The 27,990-nt window shown below is 39.2% G+C and overlaps 1 protein-coding gene across 1 annotated transcript in view; it reads right to left on the bottom strand.

Moving 5' to 3' along the window:
- The window catches only part of EPHA3 (EPH receptor A3), a 219,133-nt gene that overhangs the window by 123,479 nt on the left and 67,664 nt on the right, over nucleotides 1-27,990 (bottom strand). The window contains exon 3 of the mRNA XM_061342566.1: nucleotides 21,824-22,484. Within this exon, the coding sequence (XP_061198550.1) occupies nucleotides 21,824-22,418 (595 nt within the window). The 5' untranslated portion in view covers nucleotides 22,419-22,484. The remainder of the gene's footprint in view (nucleotides 1-21,823; nucleotides 22,485-27,990) is intronic.

The raw sequence follows: 27,990 nt of genomic DNA on the forward strand, positions 1-27,990 counted from the left end.
GGTCCTCCGGGAGAAGCAAAAGTCAATGGAAATCCATCCTTGAAGAGATAAATTCATAAGTGAAACATTTATGCATAACTCATAATTGCCTCATATCTGCAGCCTCATACAGACTAATGCCAGTAGATTTTTTTGTCATGGGAATAGTTAGTCAAACAATTAGCCAATATTGGGTCAAATGTTATAATGATAAGGCTTGCTTCAAATCAAGCTGTACTTTTTCAGTTGGTCAAATTAGTCCCACAGTAATTCATCCCTTCTGTTTTATTCTCAGACAGGTACAAACTTGAGAAATTCACTAAATCCCTAAATTGAGATATCTTTTTTTCCTTGAACAGAGCGGGACAATAGGAGTCTGAAGTTGTATATCATCAGAACTGAAAGTATGATGAACAGCAGGGGGGGGGACGGGGATATTTATCAGGCTAGCATCACACCTTTTTGCCTATTTAACCTACTGTTTCAGTAGAGGTTGGAAACACTTAGTATCTTACTATTTGGGGTCTAATTGCTCATCTTGCATTCAAATACATCACAGATGTGTTTCAGAAAGCAACTGAGATAAGGAATGTGCTGTGGTACCTGTTCCTACCATTTTCTTCTTCCCTCACAAGGAAGACAAGAGAGAAACTGATGAAAAACTAGTGCATCATGTATCACACGTTTCCATTTGACAGGAACAGTCTCCAGAAAATTACCTCCCTGCAATACAAGAATTGCTGTGAAGGAGATGATTTCTTTTTTACATGATGGATTCAGTCATGTCAGGTTTATGACATATTCATCTACTGTATACGTCATGTCACTGAGCATTTAGTGGTCCTCTTACTGTCGATTACACTGCTCTTATTTGCCATGAAAGAGGTTGTAGCTTGCACAGGATAGAAGTGAGTACTCCGTGGCATCCAAGTCTCTGCTGCAGCTTGTGTAAATTACTTACCTGACCTACATCAACATACCTTCCCAACATAGCTTCTGATGTGCTATACACCTCCCACGAACCACAGTAAGGACCAAATTATTCACTTCAAAAAGCCAATTATTGTTTTCAAATGTCTCCACCCTCTAGATCAGCATACAACCAAGTATTATTCCTATGTATTCAAAACCATGACATTGTCCTTCAAGTATTTAAGCGTATCGAGACATCTGCACCCCAAATGGCAACAGCAGATACCAAAGCTTAACACCAATGACTACTCACAGAGGCTTCCCTCTTGACCACTGTACCAATGGGTTATGTTCACAAGCTGCTGCACTTTCTTCCTTAACCTGAAGCTTTAGGAGGAAGCCCGGCCCCAGTGGGGCTGGAAGACAGACCCCTGACCCTTTGCCTACGTTCAGATGTCATTTTTGCCTGTGCAGCTGTTCTGCACTCTGAGGGACCAGCTGGCTGGAGGGGAACAAACCGGAGACCCATTAACACCTCCACAGCTCAGGCCAGTCTGCTTGATTACAAATTCATTTAAATTAATTAATTTTTAATTTCACACTAACCTCAGCCATTATAAATCAAGCCAACCAGGCTGGGGAAACCTTCACTGAAATAGGAAACTGTCTGTCAAAGAGGTGCCTGATCACGGGTTCAACTTCAGCAATCTGTCACTTGAGAGACAAGGAGGAAGCAAACTACTTTCCACAGAAATTACCAGAAAATATTGCCTTGATTAATTATGCTGCTTCAGAAAGGGCACAAAAGGAAAAAACATTATACCAGTTCTGAGCTCCGTAAGCCTGGGTCTGGTATTCCCGTCTGTTGAATGTTTAATCAACTAGAAAACCCATTTTTAATGCTTTTAACCTTTTTTTTTTTTTTTAAGTGAGTAAAACTCCTTTTACACCACAATGAAAAATAACATCCCTATACCTATGAAAGTAGTACCTAGGCTCTTCACAATTGCTCCTCTCACTGTCCTCAGACTTCTCTGCCATAGCTCCAGGGTAAAGGAAATAATCTGACTTTGAGATATTGACTGGTTTGATACAGATTCACTTGATAACCTTCTTCCTGCTTTTTGCTGGTTTGTTAACATGAAGCAGTTATTTATCAACTACATCTCTACAACAGGCGCATGTCTCAGTTCCATCAGAGTTAAATCTCACACAAGTTACACCCCTTCCTCTCATCAACAAAATGTGGGTGGTGGTGGTGTGTTGTTTGCTTTCCAGTTTTTCAAGTTCACGTCTATTGAGTTGGAAGTACAAATTCAAACCTTGATTAGACCCTACTGGAGTAAATGGAAGAGTAACTACTTTCAGAAGCTCAGAGCATAAACCTGAATTGGTCCAAATATTTAGTATTCATAAACAAGGCACCACTAAGTGACACCATAAGAAATATGGCACTCAATGTGATGCATTAAGTGTACACATAAAGTATCAGTTAATTTTAGGCAGAAAAAATGGGACTGAACCTGGAGACCTCCTACACTAGCCCTTTCTCTAATCAACCTGCATTTTGCACTCACTTATTTTGAATGCCAGTTTGCTGCAGATAAGGTTATTTGCTTCTTAGGGTAAAATTTCATAGGCATATCCTTACAAATGTAAGGACTACAACAAGAAGCACTCTAGCAAGTAAGACCCCACATCCACAGAGACTTCTGTCCTTACTGAAAATCATCTATCTGTCTATGCTTGACAAGGATATAGCAACAAGACAAATGAGTTGATGCTTCCTCCAAGTATTTTCCTAGACTCCAGCTATTTGTGGTAAAGGGAATTCCTGAGCCAGGAACCTTCACTTAATGGTACCAATTATACCAATTGAAAACTACAATACTTTAAAGAATAGGGAAGTTATCCCTGATTGAATTTTTCTCCCCTTCATCTTTGGACAGAGATGGTTTCAGTAGGAGCATTCAATATCTGAAGCAGAAAAATGTATTTCTTTTCTAAAACCAGAATGACTTCAAAGCTACTCAGACATGTACGATTATAACTGATTGGAAAAGCCTTCACCAAACAATTTTCTGCTCAAAAATACTGCTACATCAAGACTGAAATCCCTTCTCAAAACTGACAAGATGTGTGCATGTGCATACATGTTTGGGTGACTGTGAGACTGTAAATTAACATTCCACATACAAATCCAAGAATGTCATCCTAAAAAATAGGTTTATTAGAAGCTTACTGCCTGGTATTTCAAAACTACTTGTTTTTAAGTGTGTTTAAATCACTGTTTCTGCTATTCTAACTTATTCCACACTTACACTAGCCCTGAATAGTCAGCTGGAAAAAAAACACTGAATTATTATGACAGCATATGATCATGCATGAGACACGATCCTTCTGTATAGATAGCAGAGGACAGAGCTGCAAGGCTGCTCACAGCTGCATTCAATATTCCAATAAAATCAGTGTGCTCTGCCACCATTATAAACAGCCCAGTGCAAATGCATGAAAGTGCATTCCATAGCTGTGCCAATATGTTACGTGCATGTAAATACGGACACAAACACTCAAGATAGGTACAAACTGCTAAAAAGCCCTGCTCTGAAATGCATACATACAAGCAAATTTAGACACTCAAAGAAGCCTCACTGCTGCAAGCAGCTCCTGGAAGGAGTAAGACTACAAAAGATGAGTGAGCTGGGACCCATTTAAGCACCACAGCCCACCACAGAAAGCTTACATTTAGCTACTTGGCAATTCCTCAGCAAATTCACTATGACAAGTAATCAAAGCAAAAAAAAAAGGGAAAAGAAGAATTAACCTTTTTCAGTATCGACTTTGTGAGTATGTGTTACATGGCCTTTTACGTTCAACTTTATTCGATTCCATTTCCTCTTGAATTACTGATTTTTCTATGTACAAAATACCTAAAGACAAACAAGGAAAGCTTATTGACTAAAGGAACAAAAGAGACTACATTTTCCAAGTTTTGCATGTAAACACCAGGGTTCCTTACAAGCAGCTATGAACCCCCATTAGAAGAGAGGAAGAAATGATTTAATCTCGGAATATAGGTGCCCACTATATGAAGGAGGAGGTGAGATGAAAATACTTATCCTTACATTTTGTGTTATCAAAGTACTCTAAGGTACCTTCACCTCCAGAATGTTCTCATGGTAAAGGCTGGATGTTTTGGGTAGTGGTGGTTGTTTTTAAAACAACTGTCCACAATAGATTTTTCCATCTCTATGGATTTAAAGTGTAATGGCCTGGAGAACACAGCAGTAGAATTAACTATTGCATCAGATAATCACTTAGGTTGGAAAAGACCTTTAAGAAATAATACCTTTGATCTGAAACTTAACCTTCGAAGCCAAAGGCCAATTAATGTGTCTGCAAAAGCACAAAATGTGAGGTCCTTCACTAAACTTGTATCTTATTTTGCAGAACATTAATTAGGAAGAGCACCCGTTATATTCGTACATGATTTATTGCACAAATAAAAGCATTACCTTTTCTGTAAGTCATCAGGCAGATGAACTATGGAAGTGAAACATATTAACTGGCCTCAAGGAAACCCATGTTAGGAACAGCAAAAGTCAGCTCGCTTCTGTTGCAAAGGGCTTTCTTATATGATCTCATCCTCAGTGATACTACCTTTATTCTCCTTCATTCCACAGGAAGGAAAGAAAATCTCGTTTCTGATTTGTTTCATGCTAGATGTTTTCCTCCCCTGAGGAGGTTTAAACACACATTATGAGCTTGGTCTAGTAATCTTTCAAAGCAAAACTCCGACTCAAGCCCACAAGAGCTTTGTCTACGTAAGGACCACAGGCTCGGCCTCTTGCGAATACTTTCACTTAATACTGAAAGGCTTCATTGTTGACTGTATTACCAGAACATGCATATGCGCTTATAAATGGGAAGCATTTATCATTCTCAGTGATGAGGTGGCCACAGGTCATGAAGCAGGAGAGAGATGAGACTCAAAACTCTGAGTCTTGTTTCTCACTGCGCAACAGATTTATGTGACCAAGCAACTTCATCTTCTCTGATTTTAATACTCTATTTGTAAACTGTAGATAATATTTTATTATGCTGTGAAGTGCTTTAGATTAATGAATTAAATTCCCTGATTGATCATTAAGCAAAGAGCCTTCTTCACAAATACAGTCATCAGCATAATGAAATATGAACAAGACACTATTTGATGAGATACAGGGAAGCAGGAAATCTGTCATTTAACAGAGCTAAAGTATTCCCATAAGATAAAGGTGTGTTTTAGTCCACCTTCACTAAAAAAACCCAACATTTTTTTTACAACCATCCTGATTTTGTGACCTTTACACGGCAGGCCAATTTTACCAAATAGAGAAAGAAAAGAAAGCAAGCATTCAGGTAACTTGAGCCTTTACAGGCACATAGACTCTCACAAACCTTTTGGGGCATAATATGTCCACTCCTCTTTCCATGGCCATGTACCCGAGGTCCTTTGACCTTACAGATGATTTTGCTTTAGCAACACCTGTATGGCAAGATCACTGCTTGCCTTTTCCTATGGGTCAGACTGGTATCATCACAGTCCTCAACCCTTTCCCCAGCACAGAGCTTCAGCACGCTTGGGACTGAGGCAAGCCAGCACATGAAAAAATTGCTCCTGGAGCTGAGAAGTGACTTCTTTAGTGTGCATCTGTGAATCCCAAAGCAGGCAGCGTGCAGTCTGGTCTGAAAACCAGCAGCCTGGCTGTTTCCGTGTGAGGAAGGACCTGCTCCCCAAATACCGACAGAAGTTGCACTACAGTAATATGCTTAACACACTGTGAACAAGAACGGGACATGGTGGAGGAGAAAGTAGTAACTTGGACTATTTTTGGAAATGCCCCTGGGGTATATTTACGAGAAACGCTAGAAACAATGATTTGACTGAATTGAAGAGCTCCTGAATTCCTGAGCTGGGTGAATCCAGGTGGTAACAAAAGGTCATATCAGTCAAGAAGGACTACACAGTGTGGGTGAGCTATACAACCACTGGACACTGAAGGAAGAAAGGAAAGGGGGGAAATGAGTATAAACACAAGTTAGAAGGCAGGAAGCAAATAAAAAGTAGGTTATGAGAGCAAGTCACGGAGGAGCTTGCAGGAGATACACCCTAAAGTGCAGGTGGGAATTCAGGTGTGGAACAGGAGCAGCACTGGTGCACAGCATCCCTAATAGGCTGCAGCCATTGCCTTTAGCTGCACGGCGACCTGCAACAGCATACATGTGAAATATTAGAAAAAGCCTTCATTCCCACCCCAAAAAGGGATGAAATCCTGTATAAAACGTGCTTGCACAACAACACTGCCATAAGTAAAGTAGTCCCTTTCATCTGTGCAATCAGATCAGCAGTCCTTGGGATGGGATTGCCTGGGCTCACCAGCAACCTGCCTTCCCAGAGGATCATAGTACAGTTTTATGCCTTCTGCCATCTCAGAAGTGCCCCAGCACCTCAGGGGACAAGACTGAAGGGTGAGCACCTCAGCTCAACGAATCTCCCAGGGACTGGCATCTGGGGTAAATCACTCGTATCTCAGAATTAAAAAGGGTGAGCAAGAGACTGCAATGTAAAAAGATAACACTTTAGCTCTCATAAAAAAACGTGACATTTCTGAACAGATCTGAGAAGATGCTAACTATAAAGTATTAACAAAAGCCACCCATTGGCAGTAATTTACTGCAGTGTTTGAATTATGAATTATGAGCTTTCCTCAGGGTAAACTGGACTTAAACAGCTGTTAAAAACTAACCAAAACACAGTTCTGATTAAGCCTAGCAAGCAAACGTTATTCTGGCTACAGACACTATTGCTGCTAGGGGTTTTAAATAACACTAACATTTCATTTCCACACCAGATTTTGATTCTTTTCACTGCATACACCTTGGTAGCTAAGTCTTTAAAATAGAGTGTTAAAACAGACCTCCCACATTTAAAAGTATCAATTATTTTTTAAGCCAAAGTTAGTTTCCCTCCACCAATTCCGTTAAATACACATAAACTCGATTTCTTTTTGCATTAGCGCTATGTGCTTTTAGATGAAACGTGTAACGCTTATTAACATACCACGTTAGGTGAAATCCCTCTATTGCAAGTTTAGGTACTTGGCATTACTAACAGGGCAATATATTATGTGGCAGCAGCGGTCTGTGAGCCAAATAGGTCTGCTGGTCACAAAGCCTAGCTCATGCAGACTGCCAGCCCCAGCATGGGGTCATCTAGCCTGATCCAGCAGCTCCTGTTCAGGTTAAGATGGAGCGTCCCATGCTGGGACAAGTAGCCTCTTCAGGCTTCACCCCCATGGCTTCCATATGTTTTCAAATAAATCTCCCTGTCCTGTGTTTTATAAATTACTCTCTCAAGACATGCAAAGCAAGTAAAGGCCAGACCTTCAGTTCTTGTCTTTGTGGGATGTATCTATGTATTCATACATATCTGCACAGAGATATATGTGTAGGTATGACAGAGAGAAAATATATAACAAGACAAAAAGAGGGGGGAAAAGGACAGGTTTGCTTTTAAGGAACTGAAAGGATTTATTTGAATGAGAAGACCAGACCCAAAGCCTTCAGGCATGCCGGAAGTTCAGTCCTGTGAATGCAGTGATTTCTGCACATTCCTAAATTATAAGGCAGGAGCATGACAGTTGCAAACCGCTTCGACATATTGCTGATCGAAGCATTTTTTCATGCACATAGCAATAATGAAACTGTGATCACGAGGACTCTATCACCACAAAACAAAAAGCAGTAGAAACAAAGCCTTCAGGTTGTTGTAATTCTGTAAAAAGAACCCGAAATGTGTGGGCAACTGGTGATATTTTCTGTAACTGATAACAAATATTTATGTTTTCAAAGGCCTCATGTACAAACATCTGATTAAGTTTCTTACAATTACCCAATATACATAAAGCTGGCAGAACTGGACCCTGAACAACGAGCGCTGTAAAAACACCAGTATGCAGACAGCTATCTACATTCTAACCTAAGTTTCAGCTGGAGCAAATTGCATTCACTAATACACAACTACTGCAAATATTTGTGCTGGTGAAGCTCAGCTGATGCTTTATTTTATAAGACACTACTTTTAGATTGGATTCTTGCTAAAGAATCTCTTTAGCTACACATTTATTTATTAAATTGATAGTTTGAAAGTTGGGCTAATTCTATTAGAACAACCACATGGTCAGTTGCTTTTGTTTCCTAACTGCATACGATGCACTTAAATTAGTATCACACAAATGTCACATACTTCACTGAAATGTTTAACAGCTCGTAGTGATGTTAGTTATAGAGGCTAGCCAACTGGAATCTGAAAGAATAACACTTGACTAATATTAGCACACCAACTGTCTTGTATTTAAATTACAGTACAAAGTGGTTTTGAATGATTGACAGAGCTAAAGATCTTCTCTGGGTAGACCGGCTAAACGATTCACACATTCCTCATTTTGTAAATTTCATAATCTGATTTAAAAGGCTTTTCTCAAATACAAAAAGAAACATATCCGCCGATTTAGTGCACTGCTTTCCCTAACTGTAGAGGGATATGTTGCTGTTTAAAAGGAATAGCATCTTATCAAAAAGCCACATGTTCTCATCTGTCCAAGAACTGCTTATTGTTTTAAATTCTTGGCTTGTTCCCCTTAAATCAATGGGAACTTTGCAACTGACTTCAAGAGACAGCAGGAGCAATCCCTATATGGAGTTAGAGACTTTGCCTGTAAAATGCAAAGACAAAAGAAAAAATATACTCCACCAGGCAACCATTCCCCCATGTCCCACCTTTAGAGAAGGTGAAAGGAAGCTTTTCTGATGAGGAAAGCATTCCTTCTCATTCAGGCCACTGCGTTTTCAGCTGACAGGCTCCAGCGTGCCATCATCTGTCTCTGTCACGGGTTCCACCAACTCCTACTGAGAGCCAGCAACGAGCATCAATCCTCAGCCAGCCTGCCAGCTATTTGAGATGGGAAAGCTGGCTTTCTCTACCCACCTACTCTCTCTTACAAAAACAGGAACGCAGTAGACAAGGATAAAAAAGCAGCCTGTGCGAAGGTCTGCAGGTCCAGCGCAGCATGAGAAGGTGAAGGAAAAAGTTATGTCAACAACAACAAAGAAGAAAAAAAACGAATGCTTTGATGTTATGAATAGCTGCTGAAGCAGAAGGTGAGGCGTGCTGTGTGCACCGTAACCCCTCCTGCCTTCTCCGCACACGTCCTCAGCTCCTCAGGGGAAAGCAGCCACAGGGCCAGTGGCTAGTTTTACTAGTTTCTCTCCAGTTGAGCTCTTGCAGAATGAACAAGCCTTTATTTTGTAGGAAACGTTTTATTAGAACTTAGGCAAGCTTTGCAAGCATGTTCCTGATGACTCTGCAGTGGGACTCTAAAATAAACATTTTATACCTCTGTCAATAGTTGTCTTCATAAAATACTTTCTCTTTTTCAATCCCTACACAAAATCACATGCATCTCACCTCTTCATGTTTTCAGCTCAACATAAAGGAAACTCCTGATGGGACCTGGCATGAGTGATTCTGCTTATATCCAGGAGCCCTCAGTACATAACAGTCAAGTTCATCTGACTCCAAACTTCTTCATAATTAGGAAGGAAATAATAATCCTTTTTATTTTATCTTCCACTAGAAACCTCATCCAATTACTGCAGGATATGACTTCTATCCAAAAAAGAGTAAGCATTTCTAAATTGGTTGCAGAGGTAGCAGGCAACATTGCCTTTATTCTTTGGTTTGTTTTTAAAGCAACCTTTGGATGCAGCCAGATTTTCAATTCATGGAAACAGTCCACAGAAAGTCAACAAAACACATTATCAAGCACCACAAAACAACTTGCAATGCCCCGAATCAGATTTAGAATCTGGACTAAAAGACCAAAAGCCACAGCTGTATCAAAACACCTCATCTCAAAGATGCCAAGAGCGCTCCTAAAATCCTAGCTCACAGCAACAGTGAAGACATTTTTTCTCCGCACACGTCCCCAGTTTCCAGATAATCCTACAAAATCAGTTGTATCCTACAGTACAGTGAATGCATGAGCTATTGTTCACATGTGTTTGGGCAGGGGGTGTGGGAACCTGATAGACTGATCCAGAGCAAAATCCCCTTCCTGCCCTCAAACCACAGTTCTAGCCAAAAGATTAATGTACAAGGCAAGAGCAGGACAAGACATCCAAAGTGCCCAAGATAAGTTAACTTGGAGAAACATCAGTATCCTTAATGAACATCTGATTGCTAGCTATGGTTAATTCAGGGCTTTGGGGGAAAATGAAAAATGCAACAATTTAGAAGTCAACTTGCTATGCTCCAGTGGAAAAAGTCCTCTGAAATAGTGGACATTTTAAAGAAGAGTATGGAAATACTACAGATTACAAATAGACAGTAGTTTATGAAAACTTGTTAAAACAGCATCCTTCTTATTCTGCTTTATTTTTAAGGGAATTATAACCTGGACTTTAATCTCTACTAGAAACTACCTACACACCACGTGTATTGCTCATGAATGCAGTATTCTTCCTGCCACACAAAAACAAGAAAACACAGGTGGATCAGATGATTGTTCCAACCTCGTGGATGTGCAATCTACGGATGCACATCTGGGGACCTGATGCTAACATGCAAGAGTGAGGTAACAGCTTCACTGCTACGACTGCAAGACAGACAAGGAAGCTTCCCAACAAATGGATAACTGACAGGCTATATGATAATCCCTAATTATAAGAGAATTTGGGATAGATGGCATGGTTGTGTTTTAAGGCAGTAATTTAAACACACTGGCCCTGCAGAGTAATGACTGCACAGAAAAACAGTGTACTTCATTCCAAAGAAGCTCTTAATCCATGTTTAAATAAGCTCTATACTAAACAGACTTGTGCCTGAACACCTGCTTTTACCACAGGATTTCAGAGGGGTTGTGTGTTTTTCAATTAAAAGACTAATATTTAGCTTTTGGGGGAAACAGCAAAATCTACTTATTCAGAGGAGAGCTTAAGAATTAAAGGGTTAGGTTGCTATCACACTGCAGATGTGAATCAGCAGTAAAACTAGAAATCCAGTTAAGTAAGAACTAACGTGATCTGTCTTACAGTCAGGTTTCAGATGCTCTGTGGCTCAGCAGCATGGCTGCAATGTGGGGGCAACCAAGGATTAACTCCTACTCAGTCTGAGAACCTCTGTTACCTCCTTCTTTCAGCCCTCTCAAGGATTCATCACCTGATATCCTCCTCTTCACTGCTGTAAGGTAGTGGACACAGAAGTCAGAGACCAGGAGGACTCAGGGCTTTCCCTGCCAACGCTCCACTCTACACACACCTCATATCCCAGGCCACAGCAGCTGTTTGCCTGCAAACACGGCATGAAGCAGCTGTTCCCAAAGGATGAGGATGATAAACTACACCTCTAAATCATCCCTACAAAGGGAAACAATACATATACCCAACCACTGACAAGCACTTTATCTCATGTCCCTCTACTAAGTACTGCACAGAGTGGGGCAAGGTCCACTGGACTGCAGGCTCTCTGAATCATCAAAGAGAGTGAAAAGAAGAGAGTCCATTCAGTTCAGGATAAGATGCATTTGGCTTTGAAACTGCTCCTGTAACTTCTGAGATGCTGATAGGTATATATTCAGAACTCCCAAAAAACTCAGTGATGTAAAGAAATATCAAGGAAACACTCTTAAAACACTGGCCAGAAGAAAATCAGATCATTTCCATGTTGTCTCTCTCCCCTGGGGGAAAGGCTCTTGGGAAAACAACAAGTACTTTCTAGGTTGCAACTTCATTTATGCATTCATTTAATGCAACTCATTGAAACACAGGAGATGTGTCCCCCTTTACTGTAATTCAGACCAGCTTTAAGTCTCTCAGTTTAACACACATTATTACAATACTGTTATTACTATTTGCAGACCCTTTCCATGCAAGACCTACCATATACCCAAACACAAACTTTAAACAGTCACATTTTCCCCATGCTGAAATTGGAATGCCTTTTTAGCACTCGGGCACGGAGCAAACTTGCACAAATACTCCTCTTCTTTTAAAGACAGCATTAAATCATACTGCTGCCTGAACTCAAACCAGAATTCTCCCTTTCCTCATGAGAGCCTTTTACGTTTCACCAATTTTTATACAATTACATAGGCGTATTTTACTTACCAGGTTATTTTTTCCCCTCTGTTCTTCTCTCTCTTCCTGTTCTCTTTCCTGTTCTGACCCTTTACAAAATGTCTTTAGCTTTCTTTCTTCCACCATCTGCTGTGGCTTGTGTGGGTAGAGAAAAGACACGGAAGCTGATTCCCCTTTTACTGTTAATTTCACTGCCAGTTCATCCCTTCACACAGTATGGGAAACAGGACCATCACTGCTTGTTAAATGGCATGCACAAGTAGCAATTATATGTCTTTCTAATTCCATTTCCTGTGTTAACATATATATATATTTATGTACCCTTCAGGTGAAAGCTCTGGGCATCTCATCTTCACAGTCAGAGAAGTCAGAGACATTTTGCACTGTATAAAAACGGCAGCTTAGCAAATGGTCTCTCCATTTATGAAGCAGAAGGTTCATTAGCTGTGGTTAACAGGGATTGCTAAACAACATCCTCTAGCTCGTCCTGATTCCCACCCAACTTTTATCTTTTCTGGTTTGTCTTTTCAGGATGAACACTAGTTTTACATCTGGAACAGTGATCTCATGTTCATGGTTAATACACCTTGACTTCACTTCAAGTCACAGTCCCTCAGCCCTGCTTTAGTTTTCAGTATCACTCTTTTGGGAGCAAAACCTGGAATTTCCTAGAACAGATTTGAAGAGCAGCTTGTTACAATAACTGCCCATACCTGTCATCTCAGTATTAGGATTGCATTACCAAAATAAGAAAATAAATCCTGTTAGAGCTTCAGAGAATTCAAGTTGTTTTGTAATCTAAACCAGTGTATTATAGCAGCTGGAGATGCCCAGTTAAACTGAAACTACAGTCTCTTAAATAATTTGCTTGTATTTCTTCATATAATAACTACATTACACCATTTATTGTAAAAACAAAGGAACAATTCTATTTATTGTAGCCTACAGACTAATATTAATAAAAAGCTAAATAAATGTATAAATAAAAATTATATACATGCATACTTCAAGCTTAGAATTACCTCTTACAGAGCGTAAAGGACTGATCAGGTTAGGTCAAATCCTGTATGAGTAAACTCTGTATAAGGTTGCAAAACATCAAAAGAACATGCTTAATATTTGCCTTTAATATATTTGCCAAACTTTTCTTAGTTCAGCTTGGCAAGGGATGACCATTTCAATTTACTACTTTATAATAACCAGAGATTCTCTCTCTTCCCCCTCATTCCCCACCAAGAGAATGCAAAGTGAGGTTTTTCTTGCTTAAACTATTTTGTGCCCCATTCCCATTATACAGAAGGGGGAACAAAACCAGACACATGCCTAGAGGTAAGGGAGTTTTGGTCTTTGTTTAGTGGCATTTCTTAGATCTAAGATCTTGTTACTTCCAAGTAATCTTTTCTGTTATTCTCCTTCCATTAAAAAGCTCTGCCACATTAAAGACAATAGAGTCCATGCATCTTTTACCTACAACTAACTGTTGGGAAAAATGGTTCCTTGCAAATTGGAGGACAAAATAATTCTTCCTAGGATTTTGAATACCTGATGACCACTTTACTCCTACACGTAAACTGACCACTACTGCTTAGGCTGAGCACAGTAAATGACTACTTTCATTAAGTTTAATGCTATTCACATGCACAATTTACTGAAATGTAAGTATATGTATCAAGGCAGTGTGACTTAAGTGAATTCTTAAATACTCTGCTTAAAGTATATAAACCCAGGTGTTGGACATCCCCTATAATAATGCATCTCATTTTGGCTGCACATTTTGAAGCAATTGTTCTATGAAACCTTGATGAGTTACAGCACAGAGAGTGGCCTGGACAAGGTTACGAACAAACTGTATTTTTAAAGCTCAAAATCCTTTTCTGTCACTTAATCATCATTATTAATAAAAAAATATTATTCAAAAATAACTACAAAGGGAGTATCATGGGATAAGGTTTGATTCAAAAAAGCATACCGACTGGAAATACCAATGGCAAGTAAAAATACATTACTTCAACCATGTTGTTGAAGAAAACTGTCCTGTATCACTTCTGCAGTTACTCAGGCTTGGCACAGTGTCAACTTTTACCATATGGCTTTTTCTTCCCTTGCTGAAAGTGAATCTTTCTGTCAAAGAGCAGCTGTTCTAAATTATCACATCAAATTTTAACCTTACAGTAGACAACCACTGAACCCACAGATTCATGACAGTGAAACAGTTCACCTCCTTGACCCGTGAAGGATTTGTCATTGTTTAGGTCTATCTCTGCCTTAGCACAACAGCTACACCAGTTGTCAGGGTATCCGATGCAGGCAGGTACTTAAAGCTGACGCTACAAACAAATTCTAGGCAACGAATTCACCATCTCTCCCTAAAAAGACTGTGCGAAGTCTAAGTCGTTGCGTTCCTCTTGTACTATCAAGAATAAAACTGCAATTTCAAATGTAAAGAAAAAGAGACATTGCAAATACAACTCTGTTATCCAATTTGTCATCCAGTGAAACAGTTAATTCTGATACTTCTGAAGTCTAAGTGTTTCAATAACGTCTAATATCAACTGCTGGTTATTTAGATGTCTGCCAACAGCATGTTTTGACAACATCTTGTGCTTCACGCTGAGCAGCAGCAGACATAAAGAAGATTCTTGTTGCCTCGTACTCATCTTTCAAGATGGTTCTTACTTTAAGAGCATTTTCATCGAACATTATCAAAACTTACAGCTCTCACTACAATTGCTCTCTATTAAAGCCTAGTACCAGCTGCCAGTTGTAATGCAAACCCCTGTTAGCCTTTGTAAGTTCCACTCTGGAACTAATAAGGGATTGTCGGATAGCTCTGTACACAGACACAAGTGGCAGAGAAACTGATGGAAAAAAGCATGTATTTGATGAATTCACACTAACAATCCAACCTTTGTGCAACTCTGAGCTAAGCTGATATTGAAAGTCACCAAAGACAGTACAAGCAAAACATGCTCAGGATGATACTATTAATTTAGTTTTTAATCTTTTGAAAGCCTCCAAAGAAGCAAAGCCATTAAAATGAAAAGGTTAAGGAAATGCCAGCAAGATCCCTTAGGATGCTCAGTGATAGATATCCGCAAGATATTTGCAGTAAAACCCTGCACAAAAAGTCAGCACTTATGGTCTTAAACATGTAAGAGTTGGAGCTTTAGGGTGAAAATTTCAGTGTTAAAAAGAGGAAGTAAATGTCTCATACATACTTGTTAAATTGTAGAGAGTCTCGGTCAATACCCAGTATATTCCATTACTTCAGGGTGAAAGAGAGGAGTTTTGTTCTTTTTTGTTGGCCCTTGGGGGGTCTTTTGCTCCTTGAAAAGCAGGTGAGGGGGACAAGGAAGAAACTGCCAAAATACACACAATGTGGCATAGAAAGCACCACCTCTAAACTGGTAAGAGATCTGGATTGAACAAACAGACAGTGCAGCTATATTAAGTTGCATTTTGTGAGCCATTAACACTAACAAATATTTTCTAAGTAAACCTGTCCATTTCCCAGCTAGTTTCAAATGCAAAAATTCCATTCTGAATTACTCGATCATGTCACACGTTGACCCTGTAGTACTGAACAACTTGGAGAGGTGTATTAGTATACTTTGTTAAAGAACACTAACACTAGGTTCTTAATTATTGAACATAGAAAATGAATAGAATAACCATGTTTTTGTTTCCATGTTTCTATTACAATCCCCAATAAACTTAGTAAAGATTCTTCTCAACTACAGAGCAGTGAAACAATTTTCTAGCTTGATCATCTGTATTACCAAAATTAGTGTCGTATTGAAATGGTATCTTTTTAAGTAATTTCAGAATACTTTTTGTTAAGTTTCCAATGAAGAAATCTACTGTTTATGATGCACAAATTAGAAAATACTTCTCAAACTCGTAACAGTAAGAAAATGTTACATAAAAAATTGGTTATGGTCTTTCTGAAATATTCAGTGCAACATAATTCTTCCTGTCTGAAAAATAATCTGAACATCTCCGACATAATTTATGTAAAAGTTAAATAAATTCCAAGTGATAAGGTAAATCCTTCATTGTGTGCTCTGTTTGTGTACTTATAGAACATAAAGTGGATAAGAACAATGAATATTTTACAAATAAACTGATTCATAATTTATAGCTCCTGTCATTTTCATTTACTAGCTTGAAAGATTAAGAGTTCCTTTTAAAAAAGCATCTCTCTCGCTTCTTAAAAATCAAAACAATACTTCCACCCAAAGGGGAAAAAAGATACATCTCAAACCTCTGCTTTATAAAATGTGAATCCCTGCCTTTTCCAGATTCCATATGAAAGCAAACTCTCTTAATAATTCCTTTAGTATATTATATGATCTTCATATGATTGGTTCCTATATTTTATTAAGCATAATTACTCCTGAACACAGCTTAAGAGTTAGAACCACACACTTCTTCAGTGTTAGCAACATAACTGAGCCACTCGGCTATTTCCAAGGGAAAACTTTATTGTCTCTGCAGTTGCAGCAAGCACATGTGCCTTCTGTCTGTTTTCCACTTGCACAGAGTTGAGTAGACCCTCACAGTACCCTTTTCTCTTTACAAATAAAGTTATCTTTTATCTACTGTTACAAGCAAGTAAGTCATGTATTTACTTATGTAGAGACAAAACAGTTAAAGCATAGAAGAAAAATGTAATGTTTTTCATCCTTAGCATTAAGGATGTTTAACATATTTTTATCCCAAGCACAGCATTCATTCTCCTGAAAGAATTAAGCAATATGCAATGGTTCGGATTTAGCAGCAGCGGATGGCATTCCTTTCATATCACCACAAACTCAGAGAGAGAAATACGATTTAGGATGTGCTCACCCTATGACTTGAAGCACTGAATAATTTAGTGTTAGGGGAAGTTTTGTGAAGTCATTTTTGCAATAACCAGGCACAGTGGGTGAAGTTCACCTCCCCCTCCTTTACCCCTTACTCCCATTCAATCTACCTGATTAATAGCTAAAGATCATGTACATAAGGAAGGACCATTGAATTACATTCTCTATTTTTCATCTGGCTTTGTTATAGAAAATGTGTCAGTCAGTTGTGGTTAAAGCTTACAATTTTATTTCATAGTATTACATAGGAAATTTACAATTTAGACTTACTCAATTCCAGCAACTAAAATTTGGAACTATACCTTGAAATGACAGCATGCAGAAAACGTTAACTTGGTGCTTTTGGAGTAATTTTGTTTGGGCCCAGCAATTTAATTTTATGTTTGATAATGGGAGCCACAAAGCTTGGTTTTGGTCTAAAGGGTCACCTGTTGGAAGCATTCAAAAGAACATTAAAGCTCACTCGCACTCCCACATGGATAAACAATTGCCCATTGCATGTTTGCTAATTAAGTACATCATCATGATAAATGTTGTTCTCCATGTACAGCTGGTCTTTCTGAAGTGCATGAAATAAACCAACAACAGAATAGACACATTCAGGATGGAAGAGATTTATTAGTCCAAGCCTGCCAGTGCAGGATTTCCTTTACCATGCGGTTACTGCATTTTTAAAACACAGCTTCTGAAATGAGGCTTCCATTACTTCCCCAAAGAGACTTCTCGATCATTACAGAACTAAAGACATTTTTTCTGTCATTGATCCTATATTTTCCCATTTATTTTGATACTGTTACCCCAACTGACCAACTTTCACATCATGAGATCTATTTCCTCTCTGTAGCTTTTCCACATACAAATCACTCACTGGGCAGGTGATGTGAATGCTCCTTTTCTTTTATTAGACTTTGGGCTGTTCCCAACACTACACCACTGTGTAATCTCCTGGTGTACTTGCAACTTAAGCATCGCACACAAGCCCCACTGCCGTTTACATAAAAATCACATTGTTTACTTTCAATATGTACAGAGACAGTTAAAAAGGATAAGTTGAGGTACGGAGCAATTGAGCCTGTCCTCCACATAAGAAGGCACTAGCAGAGAGAAGGAGTTGGGAAAATAGGTATTAGAGACGAGATATTAGACATGAAAGAGACCCTGAAAATTGTTAATACAGAAGCTGAAAAGGGAGCAGTTATTACTTTCTCACTATACAAGGACATGGAAACCCTTATCCAACTGACTTAAAACAAGGCTTAAACATAGGAAGAAGATAAGTTTTCCACATAAGACAAGATTTGGCATTCACTACCATAAGTATAAAGTAAAAAAATAGACTACAGGTTGACATGTCACCTATTATTCATAGCTTTCCTTACAAGATGTATCTTAAGTCCTAGAAAGTCAACAGTAGGTTGGCAGAAGGTGAAAGGTATACCCTGGAAAGCAGCTCTGTACACTTATGCTTTTGCTTAGAATCTGCCACTAACCACTGTCAGAGAAAGAACACCAAGGCAGGCAAATCTCTGATCTGATCTGCTATGGTTGTTTGATGGGGAACCAATGGAAAAGAGTCATTCTTGTTGACTGGGGAACAGGATGGAGACCAGAAAGCATTAATTTTAATGTGCAGGTTTGGGGTTTTTTTCCCCCTCATTAAAACAAATTAAAATGCACTAATTCTAAGAGAGAAGATGTTATAAAGATATAGTTTGGCCAAAATGGCACGAAGACATATTTTAGAAAGACATTGTGAGGAAGAAGTCCTACTCAACCATGAAATATTACAGTAAGATTAAATAGACAGGATCGCTACAACGCAAGCACTAACAAGGCTGTAATAAGTCTGTGGTGGATTACATATACCGTATTTAGTTAGCTAACATACATACTTATAAGGGAAATAAAAGGTATGAAAGAGTACTTTTTTCAAGACACTTCTCAATACATCTTACCTTATAAAAACCTAATCCCCCAGAATACTGACCAGATACAAAAGTCTTTGCTAGAAGAGGTGTTAGAATGTTAACCTAAAGTATACCATGAAGACCAGAATTCCTCAAGGTGAGGTATACAATTTGCGTTTGAGAAATTAAGGAGGACAAGGATGGTGACAGCAAAACTGATTTTGCTTGTTTAACTGACTGACAGGTAGGTATCTTAATGCTGTACATGTAAAATGCTTATCAGCTGCTAGGACCCAGAATAGAAAAACAATCTTTCCAACAAGAAACAATACACTGAGTAAAGCAAATAGTCCAATCTTGGCTTTTGATGATTTATATACAAATACATTCTATAAACACGTATGGTTTTATATGTACATGTACACCAACAGCAACAAATGGCTTGAGCCTTATGTCAACGTCTCCTGGCTATGCAGACAAAGGAAGCAGATGTGGACAATGGTACAATTTGTGTTATTTGGGGGAATGACTGTGCCTTAATATTTTTCCAAGTACCAAGAAAAGCTGTTCTGGGGGAATTTAAATAGCTTGACTATATACTATTAGAGAACTCAATTTTAAACATCAGAGATAATCTGCTAATCCTGAAAACAGTGTTGTGGAAGCAATCAAAATCAGCAACAGTCTGAACTGTGGAGGAGTAACAGACACTAAGCTGTTGAATGTTTTCAATCACTGGGAAGATAATATTGTCTATTACTTGTTACTTTTTCAAACTTCAACTGAAGCTTTTTCTCTTTTCCTAAATGATGCCTTCATTCCAGACCAGCTTCGCGACACCATCTTGGATCTTCTTCAGATTCTACAATCCTGACTTGGCTGCCCTTTTGTTGACAAAAACCAAACCTCACTCCTCCAAAATATCTAAATCCCACCCACAACAACAACAACAAAAAAAACACCCTTAAACCCCAACACACTAAAAGAAGGAGCAAGAAAAAGAGAGAAGAACAAGATAAGGAAAAGTGCAGGAGCTGCCTTGAGCCTGAGGTCAAAACTGAAGTCTTTTCCAAGCTTTCCAACTCTGCTGAGTTACTGATGCCAACAAATGGGAGGTTTTGAATTACTGACTGCTTTTAGAGTGCCACTTCAATCACACCACACTGAAAATATTTATAAATATGACTTACAATAAAAGTTAGCAGAACATTATATGTTAAATCGGGATAAATGAGAAGGACCTGTCACTATTGTTAATGGTTTCATCATATATCACTCCCTTGATCAACAGTTGGTGAGAAAGGGTTGGAAGGGAGGAAGAAAAAGATAGTAGTCTTATGGACTGATGTTACGCCTTCCAAATCACATATGATATACCCCCCACATATGGATGTGAACTCACTCCTAATCTCTACAGAACTCAGTAGGAGCTGCCCTGCCTATCCCAAGCATTTGCGAACCTGTTTTTAATAAAACATTTGATTTTACTTCACTTAGTTCAACTTTTGCTCAGTTGTAGTCTGTCACTTTCTGGAGTGATTGGCTTTGTGTGCTCATGTGTAACTGAAATGTTACACCAACAGCTTTCAACCATTTACAAGGACACAGGCTCTACAGTAAGCAAGACTACGTACAGTGGTTAAAAGAGTATCACTAACAATTTAGCATTTTTAAGTGTAGCTATAGGAGGCCCTAGATAAAGCATTTCTGAACAATAAAATATCCGCTCCTGGACTCAGCTCTTAACAGAAGAGTAGAACTTGCTTTTCTTACTGTAGATATCTAATGGCAGAAAAAGATGCTCAACAGACACAGCTCAGTTTATTCATTTTGAGGGCAAAACCAATGTTAAACCCTATTGAAAAGCAAAACAACAACAACAACAACAACAGAAACAACCCACACTCTTACCCCTTTCCTCCCACAACTTCCTGTCATTTTGTAGAAAAGTCACCTTAATTTGAGCAACAGTGGCTATGGTTTGGTGGGCCCCTAGTATCTCCACAGGACTTACTTGCTTGACAAAGCTTGCTCTAGGACTGATACAAAAAGAATAGGTGCTCCTATTCTGAAAGCAGGTTCAATATACATGCATATGCACATGTATACAAACACCTATACACCCCCCCCACACCACCTCCCCAGGATAGAACTACCACTCCTTCCATCCATGGTATCTGTAGAGGTTACTATTTAACTTTTACTTATTTATTTAATGGAAGACCCTCTGCCACAGCCAACACCCTTTGATGCACTCTGTGAGAAGAGGTTTAAGATTCAACTAGCACAAAACTTCAGAATGTATTTTTACAATAAAGCAAAACGTAAACCATCATAATTTCAGTTGATATTCAAATCAGGGGAATATAAAATGCATTTCTTTACCATTTAAAAGACCACCTCTGGAAAAAACTCAAACTCCCTGGCGTTTGTTCTTGGGAGCATTCACATAACCACAGTTTGCAGAAACCAAAAGTTTGGCAAAAATTCAGTATTCATGCAAATGGAATTTTGAAGTTCAAATATTCATTTTCCAAATGTATCCACATTTAGGAACTATGCTACCTGAAACCATGTTACCTGTTTTTTTCCCCAACCGATCCCAATTAATCAACACAGCTCAGTAGCAAAAAATATACATCAAACCACAAAGTTCAAGGAAAAAAATCCACACAAAAAAATCAAATATTTGGACACAAACAATGCATTTGAGAAAATTGTAATCTACTAAAACGAAGTCCAAGACGGGTAAGAGAGATTAGATGTGATACGCACCGCATGAACTAAAAAGCAGCTGTTGACCTTTATCAAATTACATTATTTACACAGATTTAAATAAACCCCATTTTCATGGTGATTTTAGGAACTAATTTAATTCTGCCAAGAATTTGGAGAAAATTAACATGACCCAATACACAGAGTAGGGACATAAAGTGAAGCCCCTATTAATAATTGAACTATGAATACGGAGGGCATTGTTACCTTGGCACGCAAAGCCTCTTTCTTCATAGCCAGCATTACACAAGCACTTCCCTATGGGCACTAGCCATTCTCCTTCTGTACTGCAATACATCTTGGGCGGCTCTTCCTCCTTGGAATGATTGACACAAGAACCCCGCACCTCCACCAGTGACTGGGAGTCCATGGGTACTGTATCTGGAAACATGGCGAGGTTCTTGACAGTGAAAGGGCACTTTTTGAAGTACACTCGCACTGAGACTAAGGCAACGCACGCACCTACATCTTGAAAAGCCAAGTAAAAGCCTTTCCTGCTGACAGGCCCCACCTCACGGACTTCTGTATTCAGCTTTAGAATTCGGTCCCCAAGATCCATTTGGGTGAAGCTCTCATCAGCTGCAATGGTGTCGATCTTTGTAAACTGATGCTCTCTGAACTTTACCGAATGGTCATCATCAGACTCCATATAATACAGATTGAAAGTCTCTTTGCAAGTGCCCAGAACTAAGGGGATACTATTACAGTCCCGCAAGGTAAACTTCAGCTCCACGTATATCTTCTGAGCTGAATTGCGTGGAATCCAGTTTGTTCGCAGCCAATTGTTCTGACTGTGATCCATCACGTTGCACACCTGGTAAGTTCTGATTGGAGTATAATGTTCATCAACACCACTAATCTCTTCCCACTGGAACAAGAAAAAAAAAAGGAAAACAGAGAAAAAAAATGAAATATTTTAAGACCAATGATTACACCATTAAAAAATTCACATTTAGAGTCAAAAGGTGTGAAAAAGCAAAAATCACTTTGCTTGGAATCACTATAAAATAGACAAAGTCTGCAAGAGCTTGCACTTCTTTTTTTCCTGCTAAACTTACAAACATATTAAATGAATACAGAATTCACCATTAAGAAGCCAATCCTTACCAAGTTATTTCAAGGTGGCATGAAAGAGATGCTACAGCTGCTTTACATTACTAAAAACCTGTGCTTTCTTAAATTACATGCAGTGCTGTCCTTTCAATCATGACAACATGTCTTTACAACTACACTCATGTCAAACAGAAGAGGTTTACTAGGACAACATCACATTTTCACTCTTAGAATCAAGTTGTATTTCAAAGATTAAACAAAATTTAACATCTTGCAAGCAAAAAGCCTATGGCTCCCACTGAAATTTCATACAGCCATAATAAAAGGTTAGCTTTAAATTAATTTGATGCATGACAACTGATTTTGCCTCAGTTATACGTCCTTTGGACAAACAGTATAGCCCAGTTGGCAGAGTTAATAAAAATTACCACCAACTTACCGTATCTTAGTTACCTAATTCTTCTATGGACTATATAGGCTACGATGCTAGAATGATTTTTCAAGTATACATACTCATCAGTTGTTTCTACATCAGTCATAAGCTGATAAATTATTTGACCCAGACAGGGAAGGAATGGGTTTTCTTTTTGTGAATTACTCATGTACCAGTCCTACCTGATACCTGAAGTCACTCTTATCAGAGAGGAATATTTACCAATCACATGAAAGAAAGAAATCCTAGAGGGATGCTTAAAGTAACTATTTACTGTTAGCCATGTACCATACAAAACTAAGTGACTTGAGATGCACCTTTCTTCACTTTTTCCCCTGAATGGATAATTAGGACCAAAATGGTTTTGGTTCTTAAGGTCACCATTCTTCAGCTTTTATGCACACAAATGCTGCAGCTGTTCTATTTTCTGAGTCTTAAAACACAAACTGAGATGCCTCACCACTAAAGTGCTAGAACTTATGGCAACGAACATCGCCTTTATGGACTCACAATACTACTAAAGTTGAAAGAAACCCTCCAGATGTTCTAGCCCACCCCCCTGCCCATGCAGGGTCAGCCAGAGCAGATTGCTCAGGATCCTGTCCAGTCTAGCTTTCGAATATCTCCAAGGATGGAGACTTCACAGCCTCCCTGGGCAGCTGTGCCAGTGTTTGTTCGCACTCAGAGTAAAAACACTTGTCCTTACGTTTAAATGGAATTTCCTGTATTTGCGATTGCATCCATTGCCTCTTGGCCTTTCACTGGGCACTGAAGAGTCTAGCTCCATATTCTCTATATCCTGCCATCAGACTTTTATGGACGTTGGTAAGATCCCCTTGAGCTTTATCATCTTCTTTTCTATGCTTCAAAGTTAATTACACAAACAAAAGAGGCACAGTTCCTATCATGATAATGAAGCACATAATAGAGCATATGGGAGCACAGCAGCTAAAGAAATCCTTGCTCTGCTATCACCCATGTACACAGCCTCTACAAAAGACCACAAATGCTGCCCCATGCAACCAGATGCCAAGCAGCTGAGGAGTAGTAGAGCTTCAACAGAGCTGTTGCATGCTACATAAACTAGAGATACAAGGTAGATAAAATTAAGTATGTCATGAAAAATCACTGCCACTTTGGGGGGAGGGAGACAAAGAAGAACTTCTACCAGAAAAAAACACCTTCCCTCAAAAATCAGATCACATCAGTGTTATATTCAAGATCTCAGCCTAACAATTATTCATTTTACCTATGCAGGTGTATATGATGCAGGACCTTGGTGTACTATTTCCACTCTACTGACGAAGAAACTGAGGTGCAGAAGTGTAAACTGTCTCTACAGTTTCCTGATTTTACAATCATAGAATCACAGAACAGTTAGGGTTGGAAAGAACCTTAAGATCATCAAGTTCCTTCCCCCCCTGCCATGGTCAGGGACACCTCACACTAAACCATGGCACCCAAGGCTCTGTCCAACCTGGCCTTGAACACCACCAGGGATGGAGCATTCACAACCTCCCTGGGCAACCCACACCAGTGCCTCACCACCCTAAACAATGCATGCATTGAAGACACACACACAAAGAAAGGGAAAACAAAAGAAATGTCCACATCAGAGTAGCATCTGAGAGTTCTCAGTCTCAACTGACTTTAGGAAGTTTGATATGACTAAGAGCTAGTCTGCACAATGAAATTGTCCACAAACCGCTGAAGATGCGATTTTAAATCATGTTATTAAACCAGCAGATAAAAAGCAGTATAAATACTCTTCCTTTAATTGAAACAACGTTTATTTTAGTTCACTTTACAGATCTGACTATACACAAGTCTTATCTCTTCCTGACTAGTTCAACAGAGTTAAAAACACAATCTTGGATGTGTATACAGCAGCTGAAATGCTGCAGCAAGCCATAATACGCTACACTGCCAAAGAGAGCTAGCAGTACAGGGATGCTCTGACTCAAAGAGACTACACTTAGAACTCATAGCCACTCGAGAGCTTGAAGTCACATGGCAGCCCATCAAACAAGGACAAGCTCTTGCCTGCAAAAGAAGCAGCTGGACGCTGGCTCCCAGCCTCTGCCAAGTTCCCACAACTGAGCGGAGGACTCTCCTCTGACAGATGTCCTTGTACAAGCATGGCTCCTGAGCCAACAATCTGATGCTGTTGCAAAAAGCCATTCAGATGCTGTAATTGCCTCTCATGAAGCTGGATATACTTATTTAACTACAGGTATTACCTGAACAGAAATATTCAATTACACCAACCCGATGAAATTAATAAGATTATATAATGGAACATCATTTTATGAACATTTAAAGCAGCTCACACTGATTCAGAAGTGATCTACCAATTATCTCTTCCATATGATTTCTAATCAGCTCAACAGATTTCAGATGTCCAGTGGGAGACAGAAACAAAACCTGCAGAATTTAAAGCCTCTCCAAGGCAGATGTTATTTTTCTGAACAAGTTTCATTGCAATGTTTTTCCCAGAAGTTTCTTTTCCAAGATGCTCACACAGAGTTGAATATGGATGTACGAGTTTCACAATAAAGGTAGCACTGCTATGTTCTTCACCTTGAGGTTATAACATGCAATTATAACTGCATTCATCTGCAATGGAGACAAAATTTCTTGGAAACAATTGTAATCCACGTTAGCCCACTTACACAAACAACAACAGTTCAAATCTATCATTTAATGCCGAGGGACTGCTGAATGGAAGCACACCAGTCCCACACCACCGTCGCTGATGGACTCAGCCAGGTCCACCTTCGAGCTGGCTGGCATTGGCTCAGCCAGGCACAGGAAGCTTCTGACAGCTTCTTAAAGAAGCCACCCCTGTAGCCCCCTTGTTATTAAAACCTTGTCACACAAACCCAGTGCAATACGCTAGCTTTACAGAGAGGTACTGTCACAAAAACACGCTGGCTATTAAGAGGATAAGTGGCAATGGGAAGCGAACCCCTTGTGCGGCATCACCAAGCAGCCTATCCAGTATTATAGTATTCAGTGCAGTGTTACTTGGTACAGGCATCATTCTCATTTATATTCCCAAACAGCTAGCTGCAATAACAGAACAAGGTAGGAGGTCAAAAGTAAAGGAAGAGATATATAAGCAGGAGTAAGTATGGGATAAATCAAATTTTAGAGAAAAGCAGAAAAAAATCTATGATATTCCTTATAATAGAAGATACAGATCTTTCTTAAACAAAAGCTACAGACAAGGTGCCTTTACTATAAGGAATGAAAGAGATACCTCTTTTTAAAGTATCCTTAGATACTTTTTATTTCTAATTATTCTTCTCATTACTGTGTATCTAAGATACTTCAAACACATAAGGAAAATTCTGATCTCCTGGAAGGTAGGGATATATCAACTAAAAGAGGAGTTCAGAGTTACTATGTTGTAATTAAAATGAGTCTCTGTAACTTAGGATACATAAAATACAGCATTTTTAGTATGCAAATACCTAGTTGAACAGGTCAAAAGGCAGGTAGCTGTAATAAGTGAGACTGAAAAGTCATGAAGAAGAATTCAGCCAAAATGGAATTGAGACAATGAAATGCAAAGAGAATCATGCAACAATGATATGAGAGGCATGAAAAGAAAATTTCAGCTGCAAGGCAGATATTTACTTTACATAGGCCAAACAGATAGGTGAAAGGGACACGTTTCTTTTCACTTTATGCATTGAGTCCAATTGCTGCTGCTTCCTTATGCTGCTTCACTTTCAGCTTCCTTTCCTCCCACCTTCAGCTTCCCAAAACTATTTCCATCCCATGGAAAACGAGCATGGCACAGGAGGCTAATTTCTACTGAATCAATTCTAAACAGTACATCATGCAACCACTATCATTTCTGCAGGAGCAAGAATACAATGCAATGGCCAAGAAAGCATCCAACAAGAAAGTATAGGCTCCCAAAGTTACCTTAGAAACCCACCTGGAGCTCAGAAAAACTATTTCTGAGGATACTGCCTTTTCCCATGCAAAATTTCATCCTATTGAAGGTTTGCTAAGAGGAAAATAAGAACAGTGCAAGGTTTTGTCCTCCAGATAGATGGAAAAGATAAAGCAGAAGATATCAGAGGAATAAGCATAAAGATGAAGGAAAAGCTGTCAGATAAGATTACACAGCCATGACAGCAAAGAAATGCTGCAGAAAATCCCTGCACAGGCGGTAAGACCTAGAGAAGTTTGGTAAGACCTAGAGAAGGTTACCTGATCCAAGAAGGAAGGAACTGGCCCTATCTAATACCGAGGTGGGTGTTAGGCTGAGAACTTAAAGGAAAACCTGTTGAGATGCTGGCAGAATAACTGCATGAAAGATCTGTACTTATACTGCGTAAGTCAGACACTGGTGGGACACAAACCTAATTCTCACCTCGATTACATGCAATTAGTTCAGTAACTCTGGTCCATGGCGCATTACACTTCATAAGTGCCCCAAGTGGCATTTCTTTCTTTCAGTACTGTGGAGCTACAGAATATTTATCAGTCCCAGTTATGGTTAGACTAGAAATTACAATCCAGGTTCTAAATGCTGGAAGAACGAAGGGATGAGAATGTCTTCCAAGCAGTTCAATAAGGCTGACAAATCCAAGTATTTTTTACTGAAAAGATTTATAACATTGTGTCAGGGTTTTTATGACAGCAAGGTGGGAGAGCTGGAAACATGAGGCTGTGACATGAGGGTGCTGGGTTTGTTCCTATCATCAAGAGGGACAGAAGGAACATGGTTGTGACCACCACTTCTGAATTCACATTACCCAAGACATTACGTGATTCTAACACCTCAGGCACCTTCTACACTTCTGAAACATGAAGAAGAGAAGTGCCATGGTACCACTCCCTCCTCAGCACATCATTTGGCTTTGGGAAG

Source organism: Neopsephotus bourkii, unplaced genomic scaffold (genome assembly GCF_033783945.1).
Source record: "Neopsephotus bourkii isolate Nb327-2 ecotype Australia unplaced genomic scaffold, CSIRO-AGI_Nbou_v1 NB_1797, whole genome shotgun sequence".
Taxonomy (NCBI): Eukaryota; Metazoa; Chordata; class Aves; order Psittaciformes; family Psittacidae; genus Neopsephotus; species Neopsephotus bourkii.